At 43.6% G+C, this 21,624-nt stretch overlaps 3 protein-coding genes across 7 annotated transcripts; 2 read left to right on the forward strand and 1 right to left on the reverse strand.

Moving 5' to 3' along the window:
• Positions 1 to 1,748: 1,748 nt before the first annotated feature.
• LOC111950623 (V-type proton ATPase catalytic subunit A) lies at positions 1,749 to 7,342 on the reverse strand. Of its 2 annotated transcripts, none has more exons than XM_023968362.2 (15): positions 7,253 to 7,342; positions 6,604 to 6,685; positions 5,785 to 5,913; positions 5,400 to 5,614; positions 5,144 to 5,281; positions 4,876 to 5,027; positions 4,572 to 4,734; positions 4,312 to 4,420; positions 3,636 to 3,758; positions 3,414 to 3,528; positions 3,145 to 3,208; positions 2,848 to 3,051; positions 2,629 to 2,723; positions 2,373 to 2,544; positions 1,749 to 2,213 (listed from the first exon to the last, which is right to left on the reverse strand). In XM_023968362.2, exons 2-15 carry the CDS (start codon positions 6,683 to 6,685, stop codon positions 2,121 to 2,123), a joined length of 1,854 nt encoding a protein of 617 aa, XP_023824130.1. In that variant the 5' UTR covers positions 7,253 to 7,342; the 3' UTR covers positions 1,749 to 2,120. The 2 variants fall into 2 exon arrangements, with proteins under 2 accessions (XP_023824130.1, XP_023824131.1); XM_023968363.2 differs by lacking the exon at positions 7,253 to 7,342 and adding an exon at positions 7,082 to 7,103.
• Positions 7,343 to 9,153: 1,811 nt separating this feature from the next.
• On the forward strand, positions 9,154 to 10,818 carry LOC111951148 (protein shisa-3 homolog). Its single transcript, XM_023969183.2, has 2 exons — positions 9,154 to 9,503; positions 10,217 to 10,818. The coding sequence occupies exons 1-2, from the start codon at positions 9,200 to 9,202 to the stop codon at positions 10,738 to 10,740; spliced, it is 828 nt and encodes a 275-aa protein (XP_023824951.1). The 5' UTR covers positions 9,154 to 9,199; the 3' UTR covers positions 10,741 to 10,818.
• A 1,425-nt stretch (positions 10,819 to 12,243) lies between these two features.
• On the forward strand, positions 12,244 to 21,304 carry LOC111951147 (WASP family member 3). Of its 4 annotated transcripts, none has more exons than XM_023969181.2 (9): positions 12,244 to 12,802; positions 13,934 to 14,115; positions 16,073 to 16,207; positions 16,409 to 16,562; positions 16,645 to 16,762; positions 17,035 to 17,213; positions 17,336 to 17,575; positions 17,718 to 18,019; positions 18,138 to 21,304. In XM_023969181.2, exons 2-9 carry the CDS (start codon positions 13,983 to 13,985, stop codon positions 18,293 to 18,295), a joined length of 1,419 nt encoding a protein of 472 aa, XP_023824949.1. In that variant the 5' UTR covers positions 12,244 to 12,802; positions 13,934 to 13,982; the 3' UTR covers positions 18,296 to 21,304. The 4 variants fall into 4 exon arrangements, with proteins under 4 accessions (XP_023824949.1, XP_023824948.1, XP_023824947.1 ...); XM_023969180.2 differs by having other exon boundaries at positions 12,245 to 12,802; positions 13,950 to 14,115; XM_023969179.2 differs by having other exon boundaries at positions 12,245 to 12,802; positions 13,953 to 14,115; positions 18,138 to 21,303.
• Positions 21,305 to 21,624: the final 320 nt, after the last annotated feature.

Here is a 21,624-nt window from a genome sequence, read left to right on the forward strand (position 1 = left end):
TGGGTCGCGTCCATAGATACAGAACAAAAAGACTGAACGACTGGGTCAAGTCTCTGGCAACCAAACCAATAGAACCCTAGATTTGTGTCAGGACTATATATTGTGGAAGGATGGAATAGTATGAATAAATTCATCAAAATAATGCTTTTATTTAAAATATGTCAATCATTATTTGAACATGTTGGTAACCCGTTGTATAAAAGTGATAATGCCATCGAAGCTGGTGTTTGGAGAATATACTGGTACTGTTTGCTGGACCTTGACTTCGTCTCGGACCTAACAACACCCGTGCCAATATATCCTCCAAACACCGGTTCCTCAGGCATTATCACTTAAATTGGACCAACATCTAAAACCAAGTCAGTGGATGGATGGTCTCTAGGTATGAGCATCAACCACAATATAACTAATAGGCCCCCATTGTCTTGAGTTTGGTGAAACAGCTCACCTTTATTTCCTAGTTTGTTCAAGTATCAAAATAATTCACCTTCTCAGTGGTACAAGACAGATTTACTAACTTGCTACGGTTTCTGCCTGACTGCTTCTGGGCATACGTCTTCCAATCAAAAGTCAACCTCATCCTTCTGAGTGACCAACTCCATATCAGGACAATTACTTATGTTGTCCTGTGTGTTCCTTTTCAAAACATTTGAAACCGTGGGAAACTGATGCCTAATAGGATTACATTGCACATTTGTTTAGGATTTATATAACTGATTTTGATACAATTTCAAAAATACTTATTCTTGTTTTACAACTATTTATGTATTTTGGCTTCGCTGTAAAGAAACAATGCATTCTTTCAATATAGGATATTTTTTTATTTTTGGGTGGAAACAGCTGCTATGATGACTGACTGGCCTCTAGTGTTTCAAATGGTTGCACTAGAAACAGTAAGAGTATGAATAAGGAGCTTCTATGCCCATAACTTTTTTACATTTTGGATTCATGCAAGAAATGTTTATGAAAGGATAAAAACATAAGTAAAAGTATATGAGAAAGATAAATATGGTTTGGTAAATGATTGTCCTTGGTGACATCAAGGTTGCTAGCTGTAATTACATCTTAGAAGCATGTCACCAATACATTTAAGTCAATATTATTTCACTATCTCCATCCAGAATAAAACACCAGGCAAATTGTTCCTCATTCATTTATTTTCTTTAGACTCCATACAATACATGTGACATAAATATACCTTTGTGGAGACAACCGATTCTAACATACACACCGTCTCCGTCGCACACATCCACACAACACAAAAACAGCATTAACGTCAACAACATCAATATATCCACAGAGAGATGGAAGAGCAAAAATCACATCTGTGAGGCGGGGAGAGGAAGAGGGCCTCAACCTCCTGAAATAAACAAGGTGCCTCTGTCCCTTTAACCATGTGTACGTTCCCATTTTTGTTAACAATCTATTGTTGGTGGTCACACCTGGGAGATGAAAGTGACACTCTACTTGAGAGGCCCTGTGTTGCAGCTAGTAGTTAAGTGCAAGTGTAGCACCTGATCGGGTGCCAATGATTATTGGCCTGCAATAACGGCTGTAGTAGTGTGCTCATCATGGATGACGAGGGGGCTGAAGGGAGAGGAGCAGCACATCCATGCGATGTGGTCAGGGATGATGGTATTGTAATGTTAATAAACTAATGGTGAGATTTGGTATCAATGAATTCAAGTAAAAAAAACTCTTATTTAACTAGGCAAGTCAGTTAACAAATTCTTATTTATAATGACGGCCTACCCCGGACGACGCTGGGCCAATTGTGCGCCGCCCTATGTGACTCCCAAGCATGGGCGGATGTGATACAGCATGGAACCGAACCAGGGACTGTAGTGACACCCCTTGCACTGAGATGTAGTGCATTAGACTGTAGCACCACTCAGGATAAAATATTCCAGTAGCCTCGTACAAGACAATATGGTGAAATAAAAAAAGCAAGGGTTGTAAACGAGGGGCTTGAACAAAGTGTTGGAATGTAGAGGAATGAACACTTAGGAATGACTGAGGTGTGACGGTCACTGCAGCAAGGTTTCACAAAACAGGGGCCACTGAGATACTGCACGGCACAGCACAGGGACTGGGGGGGGGCTCAGAGGGGAGGTGAGAGCTCAGTCCTCCAGGGTACGGAAGGCGTTCTGCATGTCCTCCAGTAGCTGGGCGTAGTCTGCTTTGATTTTGACCTCGCCCTCCTTCACTGGGTCCTGAAACAACAGAGGTATACAGAGACACTGGGCTTAGGAGACACAGCGAAGTGCAATGACACTCAAAGACAAAGTACAACATTGGATGTACAAAGAAAACCAGAGGTGGTAGAGGGACTGGGGAAGTTGGTTAAAGCAAGGGGCTGAACAAGCATGTACCTTGAACTTCATGGAGCTGAGCCTGTAGAGGATCTCTCCCATGTGCTCCCGGATCATGGCCCAGGTGATCCTGTTGTCACTCTGAGCCGTGGTCTCCACTGCATGTCGCGCCAAGTCGTAGAACGCAATCGTATTGGAGAGGATGCCCACCGTTTTGTAGAAAGGGCAGAACCTTCAGGAAGGGGCGAAAAAAGTCAATCAATTCGCGCTTAATAACCGACGATTAAGTCAATTTAGTATGTCTATGTGTATTTACCTGTCGTATGGAGTATAGCCATTCTGCTGCAGGAAGTCATCCTTGAGTAGTTTAGCAACCTCCAATGTGATCTTGTCGGTCTCAGCGAGAGATGCCTGTTGAGGTGGCAGGGGGCACAGAAATGAGTGCACAGTGCGTGCATACACATGCTCACCGTCAACCTAGGCCGTATATATAAAATCGACCCATAACCTTTACTCACATTGGCCCCTGCCTCACCTTTCCCACAAGCTGCACAATCTCAGCCAGATCCTCCTCCTCCTGCAGGATCTCCTTGGTCTTGGTGCGAAGCGGCACAAACTCAGGGAAGTGCTTGTCGTAGTACTCGTCCAGCGCCCGCGTGTACTTGCTGTAGCTGATCAGCCAGTTCACTGAGGGGAAATGCTTTCTCTGCGCCAGCTTCTTATCCAGACCCCAGAACACCTGTCAGACAGAGATAAAAAAAACAGGAATGAGGAGGAGGAAGGGTACAAGTTTAAATTGTCCAAACTTTAATATATACAACTGAGGCATTACCTGTACAATACCCAGCGTAGCTGAAGTAACAGGATCCGAGAAGTCTCCACCAGGGGGAGACACACTAGGGGAAAATAACAAGGCCAAGTTATTCAGACACTACAGTCTGCCATCACTGTATCATACTGTAAGTTGCAATGAGGATTACACTACATGGTCCAGGTATCTGGTGTTGCAGGACTGGTACAGGTCAGAACCCGTCTGACCCTTAGAGTCAGGAGGGAGGGTGATAGAGGTTCCCCCTGCTGGTAGAATGATGTAGTACTCACGCTCCAACAATGCTGACGCTGCCCTCTCTCTCTGGGTTGCCCAGGCACTTCACCCTGCCAGCACGCTCATAGAAGGAGGCCAGTCTGGCTCCCAGGTAGGCAGGGTACCCGCTGTCTGTGGACAAACAGCACGCAGAGCTCTGACTGGCTCAAAATGGCAGACATGTTTCTGTGATTGGTTTACAGACAACCATCCTCCATTGCTATTGGCTGTGTACTCACCAGCAGGCATCTCAGCTAATCGTCCTGAGATCTCCCTGAGAGCCTCTGCCCATCGGGAGGTGGAGTCGGCCATCATACTAACGTTGTAGCCCATGTCTCTGAAGTACTCGGACAGAGTGATTCCTGCAGTGGCACACACAAGTAAGACTCAAAAGCACAGAATCAGAGTCAATACAAGGTTATGAGTAAGTGGTGACTCATCCCCCAACCGTCTAGAACAAAGGATTCACAACTACCAGCAAAAATGATTTACAACTGTAAACTCCAGCTATACTGAACAAAAATATAAACGCAACAAGTGTTGGTCCCATATTTCATGAGCGGAAACAAAATCACAAAAAGCTAATTTCTCAAATTTTGTGCACACATTTTTTACATCCCTGTTAGTGAGCATTTCTCCTTTGCCAATATAATCCATTCACCTGACAGGTGTGGCAAATCAAGAAGCTGATTAAACCGCATGATTATTACACAAGTGCACCTCGTGCTGGGGACAATAAAAGGCCACTAAAATGTGCAGTTTCGTTATCAAACACAATGCCACAGATGTCTCAAGTAATGAATTTATTTCAATTGACTGATTTCCTTACATGAAGTGTAACTCAGTAAAATCTTAGAAATTCTTGCATGTTGCGTGTATATTTTCATTCAGTGTTGTAATGTGGTTGCCTGGTACCTGTGTAAATGGAGGCCTCTCTAGCAGCGACAGGCATGTTGGAAGTGTTGGCCACTAGCGCTGTTCTCTTCATGATACTTTCCACCTTTCCATCCACTTCCATTGTAAGCTATGGAGCAGGGAGGAACACCATTAATCAGACTGAGGACACATCACAAACTGGTGATCAGCTATACCAGACACCCTAGTAGTGAAATTCCCTGTAATCTCATGAACCACGTTGTCAATTATTACAATTTGACACGCGTACGGCCACTAACCTCAGGGAAATCTCTCAGCACTTCAGACATCTCATTTCCACGCTCTCCGCAGCCCACATAGATGATGACATCACTGTTGGAATACTTGGACAGGGACTGTGAGATCACAGTCTTGCCACAACCAAAGGCTCCTGGGATAGCGGTGGTGCCTCCCTGGACACACCTGTGAGAACAAACACAGAGCCAAAACGCAGATGAATTTGTTAGAGGGTTCACGCCAAGGAAGTGTCAGGAGGAAAGGATATAAAATGGAGTGAGTAGAAAAAAAGGTAAATAAAGTAAAGTAGAGATAGGTATAACTCACGGGAAGAGGGCATCCAACACTCTCTGGCCAGTAAGCAGGGGATGATTGGCAGGCAGCTTCTCTGTGACCGGGCGAATCTGTCGCACTGGCCAGACCTGGATCATGGTAAACTTCTCCTTCAAACCCTCAAACTCCAGTTCCAGCACCACATCCTGCCGATACACAAACACAATTGACCAAAACAGAGACAAGAGAATGGGATTATGCCATTCACATCAATTTTGTATTATTCAGCTGTAAAGACGTTTGTAGGCGGAGGGTGACTCACATTGACATCATAGTTTCCAGGTGGGGCCACGTAGGTGACAGTGCCTCTGCTCCGGGGTGGGAGCATCAACTTGTGCTTGATCAGGGAGTTCTCAAACACCGTGCCATAGATATCCCCACCTGTTATGTGACTGCCGGTCTGAGGTAGAGATGGACAGGGGGAGGAAGAGGACATAATATGTAGATTTAGGAGATGGATCATATTTCAGTGGGGACACACCTTACACACACTCAATGAAAATACATTGTTTTCTTACTCGAAGACTCTGGCCAGGTGTAAACTCCCACTTGAGGTCACGATTGAGGGCCCCAATGTTGACTCCTCTAGGGATATAAATGCTTTGAGTGAGGTCATTGATGTCTTTGAGGGGACGCTGGATACCATCAAAGATGGACCCCATGATTCCCGGCCCCAACTCTACAGACAGGGGCTTTCCTGTCCGAAGGACAGGGTCTCCGACAGACACACCAGCTGCAGCATACATTCAGGAAACCTAACCATATTGCCTATATGCCTTATAAGAGGAAAGGCTAGAACACATCTGAATAGAAGTACACAAGAGTAAGTGAACCATCAACGTTAAGTGAAGGTGGGTGTAACTGTATGTTCAGCAGTAGAGCAGGTATGACTGAAAAGGATACAGGTCTCCTCGTAGACCTGAATGGTTGCCATGTCTCCCTCCAGCCTGATGATCTCTCCCACCAGCTCACTGTGGCCCACACGCACAAGCTCGTACATGGCCGCTCCTGCCATGGCGGTGGCTGTCACCACTGTTGGTTAAACAGGTTAGACAAAGAACAGATGACAGAAAACATGTTATTTGCAAGTAGCACTGAGTTTGGCTACATGATCAAGTCTAAATAGATCATATTTTTGCCATATTGGAACAGAGCAGACCACTCCCGGGCCAGAGCCTGGGATCTTTGATTGGAAATTCAGACACTGACCTGGACCTAGCCTCTACTAACCAGAGAGTGGAAGACTCCTCTCTCATCTCTAACATGTAGGCTCACTTTTTGTGAACAGTCCCATCACAAGTCAGACTGTTGAATAAACTTAATTTGAACGTACTTTACCTGTTGTCAGCTGATTTTGTCCTTATGTAGGAGATAATCTGATACAAAATATCCAGAACGCGTTTCAGTAGACAACAGTCAGTTACATTCGGTTAAAGTTTACATATTGTGCATCGCGTGAAATGCGTCAGGAGATGTAAAATACAAGCAACAGAACATTCCGGTGCCGCAAAATGTCAGGGTAACCACGGGAAAGTGTTGTTTACCCATCTCCACTTCTTACCACCAAAAGGACCAACAGCATGGACAAGCGGTAAAGTAAGTTTACATATCATTGTATTCAACATTCTGGCTTGTAGAGACTATCACGTCTTTTTTACGGCCACTTATTTCAGACTGATATCTATGGAGTAACCATAGTAAAAGTCTAATGTTTAGACAAACCTGGACCAGAAACTCCATGTACATATCCAAACTCGCTTTCCCTCTCCTCATCACGGATTTTAGGAAGCTTGGAAGTGTTCATCTGCAAAGTGTACAGAGGAAAATGAGAGATCAATCATGTGACACTTCACTATAATGATGGTGCATGACACTTAGCTATAGTTACTTAACGGTTTCAATAAATCAAATTACTTAATGGATTTAAAATAATTCACCATGAACACACAGAATCAAGACACATTTCATTCATTGGTAGATACATGTATGTAGCTAAGTAAACTAGCTTGCTCAGGTCCTAAAACCTAAAACCCGAGCGAAGCTTTTGCTTCGCTAAAGCAGGAAACAAACAAGCTAGGATTCAGGAAGCTATCTAATTAACTAGCCTCTACATACCATATTACAAAGCCAAAAAAGTACTTAACACAGTTTTAGTTGTTTATCACAAACATAATATAACGTTAGTTACTGGTTAGCTAACCTAGTCGTAGAGGCAGTCAGGTGACACTGACAGAACAGAAAGGTAACAGCTAACGTTAGCTAGCTAAGGTTAGCTAATCTGCGTGGTATATCATCATTTACTAGCCAGTTGCAATAAATTGACATTCATGTTAGCAAACTAAATTCGAATAATACGATTCGGTTTGATTACCTTCTCTTACTGTGAAATGTTCCAGGGCCCTTAAGAAAATGTATTTCCGAAGGGGATGAGCCGTGATCAGCTGACCAACGCAAGACTATCTTGGGAAACAATAACCATTTTGGCTCAAAGCCCTGTTTTACATTAGGAAAGACGGGCTGTGGGAGTCAAAATGGCGTAACAGCGCCACAGTTTCATTCCTTTAGCTCGAACGCGGCTGTGGCTGCGTTCTAATATCCTTGAGGTTATTTCCTCAATGACATAGTTTACAAGGATACAGTCAGAGTCAAACTATTTCTTTGCATAGCAGCTTAGTCAAATTATATACTCTATTTTTATACCCGGTAAATTGACTGAGAACACATTCTCATTTACAGCAACAACCTGGGGAATAGTTACAGGGGAGTGGAGGGGGATGAATGAGCCAATTGTAAATTATTAGGTAGCCATGATGGTATGAAGGCCAGGACACCGGGGTTAACACCCCTACTCTTACGATAAATGCTCCTAATCACTGCCCTGGGCAGTGTTGCCAACTCCTCAGTAAGGAAAATAGCTATTGGCTGTCCTAAAAGTCGCCAAATGACAGCATCGCCTAATTTGCATAATTGGCCATGTGCATGTAATTGTGATGGATGCTGTAGGACAGAGGAATAACATCGTGGGAGAGACAGAAAGTGAGTTAAAAAACACCCTAAATATGTTTAGAACTACAAATGAACTTTCTTCTGTCGATTCTTGTTTCTTTTATGTCACAATTCCAACCCTTCTCCTTTATCCGGGCTTGGGACTGGCAAAAGTGACCCAAAAGAGACACTCTGGCGGAGTTACTTCGTATTTTATTTAAAAAAAATTACATTTACATCCTGCCCTGAATGTAAGCCAGGGCGGGATCAGCCAGCGGTGGCATCCCGCATGCGCGGTTCATTTGCAGTCTGGACAAGGAGGGGTGAACATCTCCTGCTCTGACTGCAGCTGGGAGGGACGACTGGGCCGCCTGTGAGTGCTTTGGGACGTGGTGGGGCCCACGGCAGCCCCCGCTGCTCGTTGAGAAGAGTAAGAACGATACGTGCTTTCACATCAGAGTCTCAAAGTCTCCAATAACACCAGAAAAAGTTGCTAGATTTGTCCGAGTAGCTTTTTTGAAAATGTGTCGCTAGAGGGGTCTGAATACTCGCTAAATATAGCGACAAAGTCACTAACACTGGCGTATTTAATATTTTTAGATCAGAGGAAAGAGTGCCTCCTACTGACCCTCAAACACCACTTCCAGCAGCACCTGGTTTCCCATCCAGGGACAACCAGGACCAACCCTGCTTAGCTTCAGAAGCAAGCCAGCAGTGGAATTGCAGGGGGGATATGCTGCTGGCATAGGCTTATTGATATACAATCACTAAGCCTATTTTTACTGTGATAGGCCAACATTGGAAAAATACACTTCGGAGACCTATTAGCCTAATAAAGTGCCCTGCAAAAATTATAGGATTCAATTGGCCTAGCTATGATAGGCTATTTGATCAGCAAAATGCATATCTATAGTCGTGTGTGCTCGTGTAGTACGCTAGCCTCTATAAGGATTTATATTAGTGGTCTAAAATGACTGTGTCCCATGACACAAATTATGGAGAGAACAAATCCACAGAGCAGAACGCACTCGTGTAATGATGCATCACACGGCGTGAATCCAACGGTAAGCCTATGAGTTCATTTTACATATCTTCCCTGTATGATTATTTTTATTAGCCTATTCTGGATATGTCTACTTGCCCTTTTGACATGGGAGCAAGCACTGCGCTCATACATTTTGCTCATTTTAAATAGCCTTGTCACAGGCTAAGCCTAGCAGTGATCCTATCGCAGAAAGGGTGATCGATTGAGCCTTATAGTCATTTATCTTCTTTTAGAACGTATTTTGTAATAACAACAAATACGGACACAGGATTCCTATCTCCAGTTGGAATGAGGACCGAGCGTTTTGCTGTTGGGACTTTCATCAGTCTGATTCTCCAAGTGGGCATGACGCACCAGAGGACGAATGGTGAATATTGCCATGGTTGGAAGGACGCGCAATCTACCTGGCGAGAGGGTTTCCACTGTCCCGAGCGCAACGATCAAAGAGAAGCGGTGATCTGCTGCGGAGCTTGTGGGCTGCGCTACTGTTGCGCACTCATGGGAGCAAGACTGGATCAGGGAAACTGCAACAACCACGAGCAAGTTCAACAGCCTGGCACTTCTGATGACAAGAAAGTTGCCAAGAGCGCAGGTAAGTTGTAGGCTAGGCTACTGAAATAGGACCAAATACTTCGATGTTGATCCTTGCATGGTTATTATCATAAAGGCCTAATATGCTGGCTATATAAGGCCTAGGCTTTTTAGGCATGTCCTCGCTGGTCACACACGGGTTGAATCAACGTTGTGTCATTGAAATTACGTTGAACCAACGTGGAATAGACGTTGAATTGACGTCTGTGCCCGGTGGTTATTCCTTGATAACACACACCGTGAGATTCCTTGTAGCCTAAATTGTATTGGTGAAGGAGAAAGCCTAATGCAGTGTGTGCTTGAATCCATCCAACCCACCAAATTGCCTTGAAGTGTGGCCTCATGTCCAAGCATTTATTAAACTCTTCAAAGTGCAGTTAGCCTACTCCTGCACATTCGGAGAATCATGTTAAGACTTGATCTGCTGCCAAGGAGCTTTTCAATGAACTGTTTGTTTTTAGTGTTGCATGTTTTGCACAGTTTACTGACTTACCCTGTTAGAATGTTCTACTCTTGAGCAAATTGGAATATGGACACATCCCTGACCTTGCGAGAACTGAAGAGCAGGGGAGTCACATGAATGTGCATAGTCTATACAACTATGTACACAGGAAGGTAATCCTTAAAATGTCTTTCCTTTTCACTCTATCTTCCCTTCCACTTCTCTCCTGCCCCCTGCCCTCTTAATTTTTGTGTTTTCTTTTCACTCTGTAGTACCTGTCTATGTTCCCTTTGTGATTGTGGGCTCTTTGTTTCTGGCCTTTATCTTTCTGGGCTCCATGGTGGCCATGGGTGTCTGTCTGAGTCGTAAACAGGAGATCTCCCAAAGCCCAGAAGGTGCTGCTGGGCCCCAAGGTGGGAGTGGAAAGCAGCAGCAGGAGGCTGTACCCATGACTGTGACTACAGGGATGTCCTGTGGTTCCTCTGCATCTCTCTACCCTCCCAATGCCAGCCAAGCCTGTCCAACTGGACCCTCATGTGTCCACCAAACCTTACAGAGGCAGGAAACTCCCACCAGTCTACAACCCTCCATGGCTCAACCTTCTACCATGCACCCCTCCATGGTGTTTTCCACCCTGGTTCACCCCTCCATGCTTCACCATTCCATAATGCATCCTTATATGGCTCAAATGCCTACTCTGTATACCTCACAAGAGGGAAGCCGTCTTCTACCATCTCCCTGCCCCCCATCTGGCTATACCAGTACTAAACCCAGACACACTGAAGTGATCATATAATTCGTGGCTTTGACATTTACAGACTCCAGTGCGGAGTATTTGGGTATTCAAATATGAAAATATTAATAAGCCTAGAAAATGGAAAGTAATAAATTGCTGACCTATTTCGGGTGTTTTGTCCATAATAGAGTTATATTATTGTTAAGTATTTCTGATGCAGCTGCTAAACTCTGTACATAACCCCATCACGTGATATCATGACTCCCTCATACATGAGTAGAATTCACTCTGGGGGTTGAATGTCCATGGTACTGAATGTTTGCGCGTCTAGCTAGACGTCTTTTACCAACTGCAGCTTTTACAATTGAAGTTACAACATTGTTTTTACCTCCCATTTTCAGACTTAATTCCATACTTCCATGTGTCCATCGGAAGCATGCATCTTTAGCTTTTTAGGCTAGGTTATCTTATTAGGGAGACCGTTATAGGCATAGTCAATCAGAATCACGTTTAGTGTCCTACAAGAGGAAAATCTTTGCACAGCTCACAAATGACATGCACAAAACATAGAAAACGCAGTGGGAAACAAGCTACAAGTCACACACAAATAGTAGCCCCATCCCCCACATGCCCATATGAAACCACATGGAATTGGTAATGAATCAGGGAACCCTAGGATAATTGTGGGGTAATGTGATGGTATAGCAGACCTAGCTATAATCATCCCAGAGGAAAAACAAAGAGATAAATGTGATAGTGTCTGGGGGCTCAGTGTCATGGATAATAGAGGTATTAGTGGCTGGGGGTGTAAATGGGTGCAGTGATAGTGATGTGTGAAAACATTGAGGTCAACAGTGGCATTGTCATTGAGGGTAAATACTGTATTAGGGTTAATAAGGTTGAGCTGGCCAAAGATTAGGGCTCTGTTTGAATCACAGAAGCCCCAATATGTTACTCTGCCTTCGAAAAGCGAACCCATTATGCCATTGAGTTCATATTGAGGCCCCTCCCTATCATCAGAACATGCATTAGCGCACCGATGATGTATTTCGTACAGTGATCTACAGACCTCCATTAAAGCCACAGCAGCAAGAATCACTGTGCCTTTAAGCCCCCAGACCTCCATTCCACTTCCATGGTTCATGTGCCATCTGTCAGGATGGGCTAATCTGAAAGGGTGGGGCTTATGCCCAAACAAACCATAAGGTGGTACCTGGCTGGAACCCACTCCTGTGGTTCTCCTGAGAGACAGTATCCAGCTGGACTGAAGAGAAGGAGAGAAACCAAATGGAGAAAGGCATCCGTAGGTAATTACTCACCTGTGTGCAATATGGAATTGCACTGGTTGTATCAATTTGGTAGAAGAATAAGAGTTTAAGAGGAGTTTCCATAACTAGAAGGCTGATCATGTGGTCTGAAACATTGAAAAATCTATCTTATAAGAATTTGTCATTCAACTGTAAAATTCCATAATCAATCATTATTACAACTAAATCACAAAGCTCACTAATCGTGACAATTTGAGATGAACTATTTGGAGAGCTTCTAGACAAAAAAAGCTTGAATGTACCAAAAAACGAATTCATAGGCCTACAAGTGAGAAAATAGGTCGTCTGACAATGGGGTGTGGCCGTCTTGGGGTTGCGATGCCCGCAGTGGGCTGGGGGGATCATGAGCGGTCACCCGCCGGCTGCATCCATTCTTTTCTGAAACTATTAATTGACGGCCCAAAAGTGGTAATATATTCAGACACATTCTTCAGCGTTTAAATCAAATTAAATCAAAATGTATTTCTCACATACACATGGTTAGCAGATGTTAATGCGAGTGTAGCGAAATGCTTGTTTATAATACATTTCAGAATAACTGGGCTAAATCAAAGACGCATACGCCTAATAATGCATCCCAATAACTCACTCGTCGTGCTGTCAATGGTTGTCATGATGGATGTTTTTGGGCGAACCTGATTGGACGGCACAAATAAATCTACTAATTAAATCTCCGAGCCTGGATGCTGATTTGTGCAGGAGATTGCTCCTCACAGAAAGAATCCGGCTCTGGTGAGATGAGGGGACAGGATGGCAACTCGACCGGTGGACCGCAGCTGAAAGGACCACTTTTGGTGAGCGTTCCGTCTTTATCATGCTGTTAATCACATTCCCATGTCTTCCCTCTCTTGTTATGTCTGTTTAAGTCTATTTTATATATATACTACAATTAGGATGATGCTATTTAAAAACCCTCAGTCACGGGTCACAGACCACCGCTCTTTGATAATAAACCGGTCCACCTGGAGTTGCAGGCACTTAATTATTACTATGTATCAAGATATGGCATCGCTCTAAAGTGGTTTGAAACAAAGTAGGCCTATCAATAATGCACTCACTGTTCGCACAGTTGAGACTTATTGTCTCTCCTAATCACCACAGAGCTTTTGGTTGGGACAACCTTGCTATGCGTGCGAAATCTATTGCTCAGGGCTGTTAGATGCTTTGCCTTTTAAGGGTTGTTGTTAATAAATGTGTAATCAAGCTTGCCATGATAATCGATGTCATTCTGTTTGTTCTATTGTTTAGGGATTTTAACATAGCTAAACTTCATCCCAGTCTTGTGTGGCATGTGCCACCATTCAGAATATTTGCAGAAAGGCCCCTAACTTTCAAATTTAGCATAGTCCTTATGTCAAATATGACTTAACTCATATATCCTTCCCTTAGATAAGCCAAATCATAATTTATAATAGCATAACTATTAAACAGTTGCATGAGTATGCTTGCCTTGACTGAATGCTAAAACCTGCGTCTCCCAGAGGTAACGTGGGCTTTAGCTCAGTTGAACAACACAATCTTGAAAATCCCAGAAATGGGGTTTGATTCCCGGTTGTTTACAATAAGCATAGTTTGAGCCTATAGTCACTCAGTGGGACTCTCTTGTGATGGAATGCTATCTGTAACTCTTTTCATGCAGTTATAGGTCTGGAAACAAGTCTTGATTGAAGGGGTGTTGAGTAATACAATGAATTGCCTCTAATGAATTTTCCATGAATGAAATGAAAGGCTGTGGGGTGAAGTAAAGAGTCGTTTGTGGCCTGATGAAACCTGTACGTGTCCTGATGGCATTACGTAAGACGAGTGGGATTTGGTTAGTAATGTAATCCGGAGAGGTTTGGGTCGATTGTCTCTGCCTCATGATTTAATCTGGTCTGAATTGATTGTTTGTGTCTGGCTGTGCGGAACGTGACTGTCATTGTCAGCGGCTGTGTGTCCCAGCAGGTGGTGTGTGGCGCGGTGTGAGGGGAGGTCATGCCCCTGGTCAAGAGGAACATAGAGCCCCGGCACCTCTGTCGAGGGGGGCTGCCCGAGGGGATTGGCAGTGAGCTGGAGTGTGTCACCAACAACACCCTCTCTGCCATCATACGCCAGCTCAGCAGTCTAAGTAAGACATACCTTCCACACAGTCACAACCCCTCATCGTATGCATTAAGCAGTCACCTATCACTTAACCAGCCTTATGCCAGCATACTCTAGAATAGTGACCTATACAGCCTCATCCATCAGTGTTACACTGGAAAACTGATCAGCTTAGCCAGATACATTAAGTCAGTACATTTAAGTGTTTTTATTGATTCAATTCTATTTGGTAAAATACATTTGATATTGACAGATGTGGTGTGTGTGTGTGTGTGTGTGCGTGTTTGAGTGTGGGGAGGGAGAGAGAGAATTAGAGTAGGAGAATTTACCAGACATCTGTCCTATATATACCCACATTACAGTGTGTGTGTCTGCATGCTGTTTGTGTGTGTTTGTTTGTGTGGGGTAGGGTTTTATGAAGTCACTGGAGATTAGAGCTTAACGTAGAGCTTAGTGTCACAGAAACAGATAAAGGAGAGAGTGAGGGAGGTAGAGAAAGAGATAGAGTATGGAGACAGATTTCACAGTCACATGCTCTTCACTCAGTGTTGTTTGAAATGTGCAAATCTCAATCATTTGGTTGGTTTCCCGGCCCATCAGACATGTGCAAATCTCCATCACTAAGTTACTCCTGTCTGTTCAACTTGACCTCAACCAATCTCTTTGCTCTTTTCTGTGTACTACGACATGTACTTCTCCCATGACTTTGTCTGACCAGTTGGACACAGGTGAATGTCTGTATTAAAGGACATGTTCAAATGTTTTTACCAAATCTACATTTTTTAAAATGTAAATTTCATCTTATCAAAGTGTTCAGACACTTAAGGACATTTCGCTTGGTTTTGAGAAACCACCCTTAGTGGTGGAAAAAGTACCCAATTGTCATACTCGAGTAAAAGTAAAGATACCTTTAACAGAAAATGTTAAAAGTCCCCCAGGAAAATACTAAAAGTATTTGGTTTTAAATATACTGCAGTATCAAAAGTAAAAGTATAAATCATTTCAAATTCCTCAAATTTAGCAAACCAGACTGCACAATTTTCTTGATTTTTATTTATTTATGGAAAGCCATGAGCACACTCCAACACTCAGACCTCATTTACAAATAAAACATTTGTGTTTAGTGAGTCCTACAGATCAGAAGCAGTAGGGGGGATGACCAGGGACGTTTTATTGATAAGTGCGTGAATTTGACAGTTTCCCTGTCCTGCCAAGCATTCAAAATGTAATGAGTACTTTTGGGTGTCAGGGAAAATGTATGGAGTAAAAAGTACATTATTTCTATAGGAATGTAGTGAAATAAAAGTTGTCAATAATATAAATACTAAAGTACAGATACCCCAAAAAACGACTTAAATAGTACTTACACCACTGCCCAACCTAAAAACCCGGAGGTTGGGCCCCCCAGATAGCATATGAACATGTCATAAGACATTCTTTTTTTAATGATTATTACTACTACAGGAAATTAGCTTTAAAACTGCACTATTTTGATGGCAAACTGTGTAAAATAGCATGAGATTAGCTATAAAACAGCAATTTTTGCTCTCTGCCACATGACCAAATGTTAATAAATAATCCTACAAAAATATATAGAAAGACCTGGCGGGCCCCGCGAAACTGCGCTACGCACTGTTGCACATGGAAAAGTATCGCTCGTGTCCAACAAAATGGAATACAATGTTGCGGATAAAGTTCCAAATTGCACATTTTCATGTGTACAACATCTAAAGACTTGCATCACTATACTGAGAGCTTTTCATTTTGTAAAAGGATGTAATTTGAGTGTTTTTGGAGCCTTTGTTAATGTTTATCCGTAGCCTCCATACTGCAGAAATAGCAATAAGGAAGTCTACTGGTGGTGGGGCAAGTTTCTCAAAACCAATTGAAATTGTAAAAAATTGTGTCTTTACATCAAAATTTGAGATTTGGTTAAAAAAAAGTTAATTTGTCCTTGGCTCCTCTCTTTCTTCATAACTCAGGTAAACATGCGGAGGACGTCTTTGGAGAGCTTTTTAGTGAGGCTAACACATTTTATGTGCGTGCCAACGGTCTCCAAGACCGCATCGACCGCTTGGCTGTCAAGGTCACCCAGCTGGATTCCACTGTGGAGGAGGGTCAGTTGGGGTCAGGGAATAAGAACAAATAAAATAATAATTCTCTCTAATGTTGAAAGACAACAAAGTCATTAGTTCTCCTGCTCCTCTTTGGTTCTGCATGGCCCATCATCTACTTATTGTTTTCTATCTCAGCATCTTCTTATTCCTTATTCCTGTTCATCTTCCTATCAATCTCACATTCACTGTAATGCTTTCCAGTCTCTCTGCAGGACATCAACATGCGCAAGGCGTTTAAAAGCTCTACAGTCCAGGACCAGCAGGTGGTGTCCAAGAGCAGCACGTCCAACCCTGTGGAGGACATGTACAACACCAGTGACAAGCCTCCTTCTCTCAGCATCCTCTCTGCTTACAGGTACACTGCACAGATACACCCATCAGACGAGCATTAACCTGCAGTTGTGACATATAGCTAACTAGTCTCTCTTTTGACACAGAGATGACCATACCGATGGGATGAAGTTCTACACGGACCCGTCCTACTTCTTTGACCTGTGGAAGGAGAAGATGCTGCAGGACACGGAGGACAAAAGGAAGGAGAGAAGAAGACAACGCGTGAGAGCCTTTTAATGTCACCCTTTCAGAAAGCCTCATGCATTTTGCTTCTTAATAACAACTAATTTCTTTGGTGCAACTTGTGTATACAATATCCTGTATAACTCCACATCTACAGTATCAGCAAAATGCCCCCTCTCTCTTTTCCTCTCTCTCTCTTTCTTTCTCTCTCTCTCCCCCTCTCTCTCTCTTTTTCTCTCTCTTTTTCTCTTTCTTTCTCTCTCTCTCCCCCTCTCTCTCTCTCTTTTTCTCTCTTTCTCTTCCTCTCTCAGGAGCAGAAGCGATGTGTTGACGGCACACTTCAGCGCGAGGTGAAGAAGGTTCGTAAAGCCAGAAACCGCCGTCAGGAGTGGAACATGATGGCGTTCGACAAAGAGCTCCGCCCAGACCACCGCCACCCTCACTCTCTCCACCGGGGGGCGTCTGAGGGCTCCCTCTCCCCAGAGAGCAGGTCAGTGATTAGGACCATTGTCGTCTGAATCAGCTTCCTTCACCATTTGTTTTGCAGATGGCATACTAACATGTCGTGTTAGTGTAAAGAGTTAATCACAATGACTTTTTGTTATGGTTTAGATATGGTCATGACCTGCCAGACTACCCAACTGCTCCAGGCCTTCCACATTCTGCATCCAACCATGCCCTGGCTCACCCCTACCCGCCTGCAGACATTCAAGAGTCTGTAGAGCATGAGTACCACAGCATCGGAGTCAGTTACAGAGAAGGGACTCTCAACCGCACACACCACTCCCCACCTCTGCATCGCTCCACTGAGAGAATAAATGGCACTATGACGCTTCCACCTGCGGACTACAGGTACTGTTATTGTAACAACTCTCAGTACAAGAAATCTGGAATGTAGATTGGTAACTCTCTGATTTGTAAATACTAATGTGTTGTTAGCTTAAATTCTGCGTTCAGAATCTGAAAACCGTCTCTCTGACTTTCTCTCTCTCAGTATAATGGAGTACTATGCCAGTTCCGGACCACCACCCCCTCCCCCAGCCCCTCTTATCCCATCCGCACAGACAGCCTTTGGCTCTCCCGTGGTATCCCCCACCCCCCTTACTGGACCTAGGCCAGGGGCCACAGGCTATGGTCTCCCACCTCTACCTCCCCCAGGACCTCGCATGATTCCACCTCCCCCAGGTCCCCCTCCACCACCAGTACCCCCTGCACCCCCCCAACTGGCAAGACTCGGTGACGGGAAGAGACAGGACATCCAGCCTCGAAGTGACCTTCTGTCAGCTATTCGCATGGGTGAGTTTTGCTGCAGTCAGACGTTTACTCTTCTTCTGGAGATGGCAGAGTTGTTTTATACAGTATAAATGAGTTTAGACTGTGTGTGAATGTGTCTGTGTGTGTTTGTGTTCCTCAGGTATCCAGTTGAAGAAGGTGCAGGAGCAGCAGGAGCAGCAGGCCAAGCGGGAGCCTGTGGGGAATGACGTGGCCACCATCCTGTCCCGTCGCATTGCAGTGGAGTACAGCGACTCGGAGGACGACTCCGAACTGGAAGAGAACGACTGGTCCGACTGACCCTGACCCCATCCTTCACAGTGACCATGGACACATCACTCCTCCAGCCCAACTATACCACAATGGTGATGATGCAGTACAATTGAATTATGGGAGTCATATTTTCAGTATGCATTAAACGGTATAGGCTGAGAACCCACTTGCATTTTAGTGTAAGTCCTGTAGGTGAGTGGACTGGACTTAAAATTAAGGCAAATTAGTGTTCCTGATGAACTGAGATTCAGCTGAAATCACTCAAAGGTACACAGACCAAATAACCAAGTAGTGCATTTCGCTTTTCCCTACAGAGCTGTCTAATCTCTCTTTATCAGACAACAACATTACCATTTCATCTGACACAGATCACCAACACTGTCTTCTCAATGTCACTAACCTCATGTATGATTTGATCTGGATTTAGAAACCATTAGAAAGGCTCGAGGTTCTCTCTGTAGCATAGACTGGCTCTGAACAGACATAGCGGGTACGTTCCAGCCCGACTGTGTTTAAGATGGGGTGCAGTGCAACCAGTGACAATAATTATGAATTGCTTGTAAATGTAAACATGTCTCTTCACATGTATTCTAGAAATACATTTGATATGATATGCAGATCAGCAAGCTGACCACTGAGTGGCACTGTGCTCACGTTTAATGCTCACTATTTGAATGATTTCTTTTTGAGATTCGACAATTAAAAAATTTAAAATAATTCTAGATGTCTAGCTATCAACAAACTGCAAATGTTTGCATCATGCTGAAATGTTGAGTGAAGAGTGACAGGGTGACAATGTGAGTAGATGACCTTAAATAGACCTCAAACTGATGAGGTCTCTAATATACTGTATGGACAGGCTCCTATTTGACTAGATGTACTGCTGTGACACCTGTGCATGAATTCCATACGTACAAATGGAATAGTGGGAATAAATGTTTGTTTGCAGTGAAAAACAATAGTTAACAAGGGCAAATTTTGATGTTTACATAATAGCCCCATTTCTGTGCTATTGCAACCCACAAAACCGATAACTCTGAATTGATTCAAATTCAGTAAGAATGTCAGAAACAATTTTATATTTAGTAAATTCTTATATTGAATAACTGAATTTGGTTAAAAAATTGTACGATGGCAAAAGACAACCATTGGATAACCAATGTTTATTATTATACAAAAACATTCATACCTGTAGTTAAATGTTAGCTCTCTGTGCTTTTACACAAAAAAGTAAGAGCCTTATAAACCTGGTGCATAATTCATTATTTACCAAGTAATTTTTTTCCCAGACCAGTTCAGAGCAAACCAGACCATAGATGGAATAAAATCCCCCAGAGCTTCAACTGTATCAAAAGTCTCACACAGTTCCCCAAGCGCTGTCTTCAGAGAGGGTGACTCCCAGAATGCCTCAGCTTTTTTGTCTCATGGTTTAAGTGGTGCACACAGCCATGGAAAGATCATCAAATCACTGTTTTACCACTCAGCTTAATCTCCACAACAAAGAGAAAGATACAAAATGGAGAGAAGTGGAGTGTGAGATTAAGTAGAAACTTGATGGATGCAAATTGACGGCTCAGTTTCCCAGTGTTGCTAAGGGGAGTGAGGAATCTTGATTTCAAACCTCCCAGGCCGGAGAGTGGCTGGTGATCGGACGTTCCCTGTTACCTCTGCAGTAGCCAGCCGCTCTATTAGTGTCCGCTGTTGTGGCCATCTGCCGGATTACCCAGCAGGCTATATTTTCATAGAGAGCATCCCATTCTTATCCCGCCTGCAAAGGTTTACATTAAGGTTGAACTCGGGTGCACTTACAATAGCAGATGAAGTAAGCTCTATCCTTCTAACAGCAGCCCTTCCCATCTTCTCACTGTTAGAGAGGCTGGTTATGCTGGGTTTAAAAGGGCTGCTTTACTATGGCATGAAAGAGGATCTCATGCAATGCCACTGTCGCCGATTTCTTTTCATGCATCATCAATAAGTGATGCCCAGGATAAAAAAACATTTGTATGTGCCAAGTGTAATTGTCTCATTCTAGTAGGCATCAAAAGGCCAACTTTTCTGTGTTACCATACAGGTGAACTCATTCCTGGGAAAAACGTTTTTTTCTCAGCCTAGTAGGAGTGATGGCGTCCCCCTTTTTCCCTGGTCTAACGGGATTAGTCGTGCCAGTGCTCCCCCGGCTGTCACGGTACTGTCTACTTCCCATCTCTCCCCCGGGCCTCTAATGTGATTAACCCAGCCCCTGTGGTCCGCACAGTTCTGGAGGGTAATTAAGGGGGGGGGGGGGCACCTCCCTGGCATGTCCCTCCCCAGGCCTTACTCGCTGTCTTTGGCACCTTTGTAAGATTGGATTGGCTGGTGTGTATGAAAGTGAGAAGTACCAGTGACTGAAAGAAAACTTTCTGAAAGTGTGTAGAATTCATGAATGATTCAATTAATTTTGGTATCCATTTAATCTGATACACGTCCACATATAGATGTATCATGTAATCCTTACCCAGCTCGGAGCTTGTGATAACATACATTGTTGGAAATGAGTCATTTAACATTTGCATGCATTTGGTCCATGCTTAGTCTACTAGGAATAGTCTAAGTGATCTTTCCTCTCAGATATCTATCAAGCCGATTATAGCGATTATCAAATCTCAGTAAAAGCTTATAAATACTTGACAATGGAATGCAGATTATTATACCATTGATGTGTCGACTACTGACAATCTGTTCAAACCATTTGCATCCTGACATTTATAGATGTCTTTTAAAAAGAGCAGTACTGAATATTCATCACAGGCTTAAGTGAAAGTAGTAATGATTGATTCTGCCCATCATCTTGTCAGACCTCAGCGTTATGTGGATGCGCCTGTTTAACACATGTCACGCTCATGTTCGACTTGTCTGTCACAAGTTTTCCATCATGGCATCTGTTCCTTAAAAATAGGTGGGGCACTAGGTCTCCCAAACCACATGGCCTTTACCACCCCACTGAATAAAAAGCTTATCTGATGAATAAACGCTTTCCCAAGGACAAAAGTAAATACTCAGAGCATCAAACACCTTTCTGTTTAGAGAAAATAGCCTTTGGTGTTGAAAGCCATTGTTTCAGTATTTGCCCCATATTATCATGACACAAGGCGAGACCCAGACACAGGAGGCAGATGGTTGGATTCTTAATGTTTAGTAGTCCTAAAGGGGTAGGCAAGAGAATGGTCGTGGACAGGCAAAAGAGTCCAGAACAGGCAAGGGTCAAAACCGGGAGGACTAGAAAAGAGAACAGCATAGGCAGGAATACGGGGGGGGGAAAATCTAAAATAAAAAAAGCTGGTTGACTTGGAACATACAAGACGAACTGGCACAGAGAG

This window comes from Salvelinus sp. IW2-2015, linkage group LG23, assembly GCF_002910315.2.
Source record: "Salvelinus sp. IW2-2015 linkage group LG23, ASM291031v2, whole genome shotgun sequence".
NCBI lineage: Eukaryota > Metazoa > Chordata > Actinopteri > Salmoniformes > Salmonidae > Salvelinus > Salvelinus sp. IW2-2015.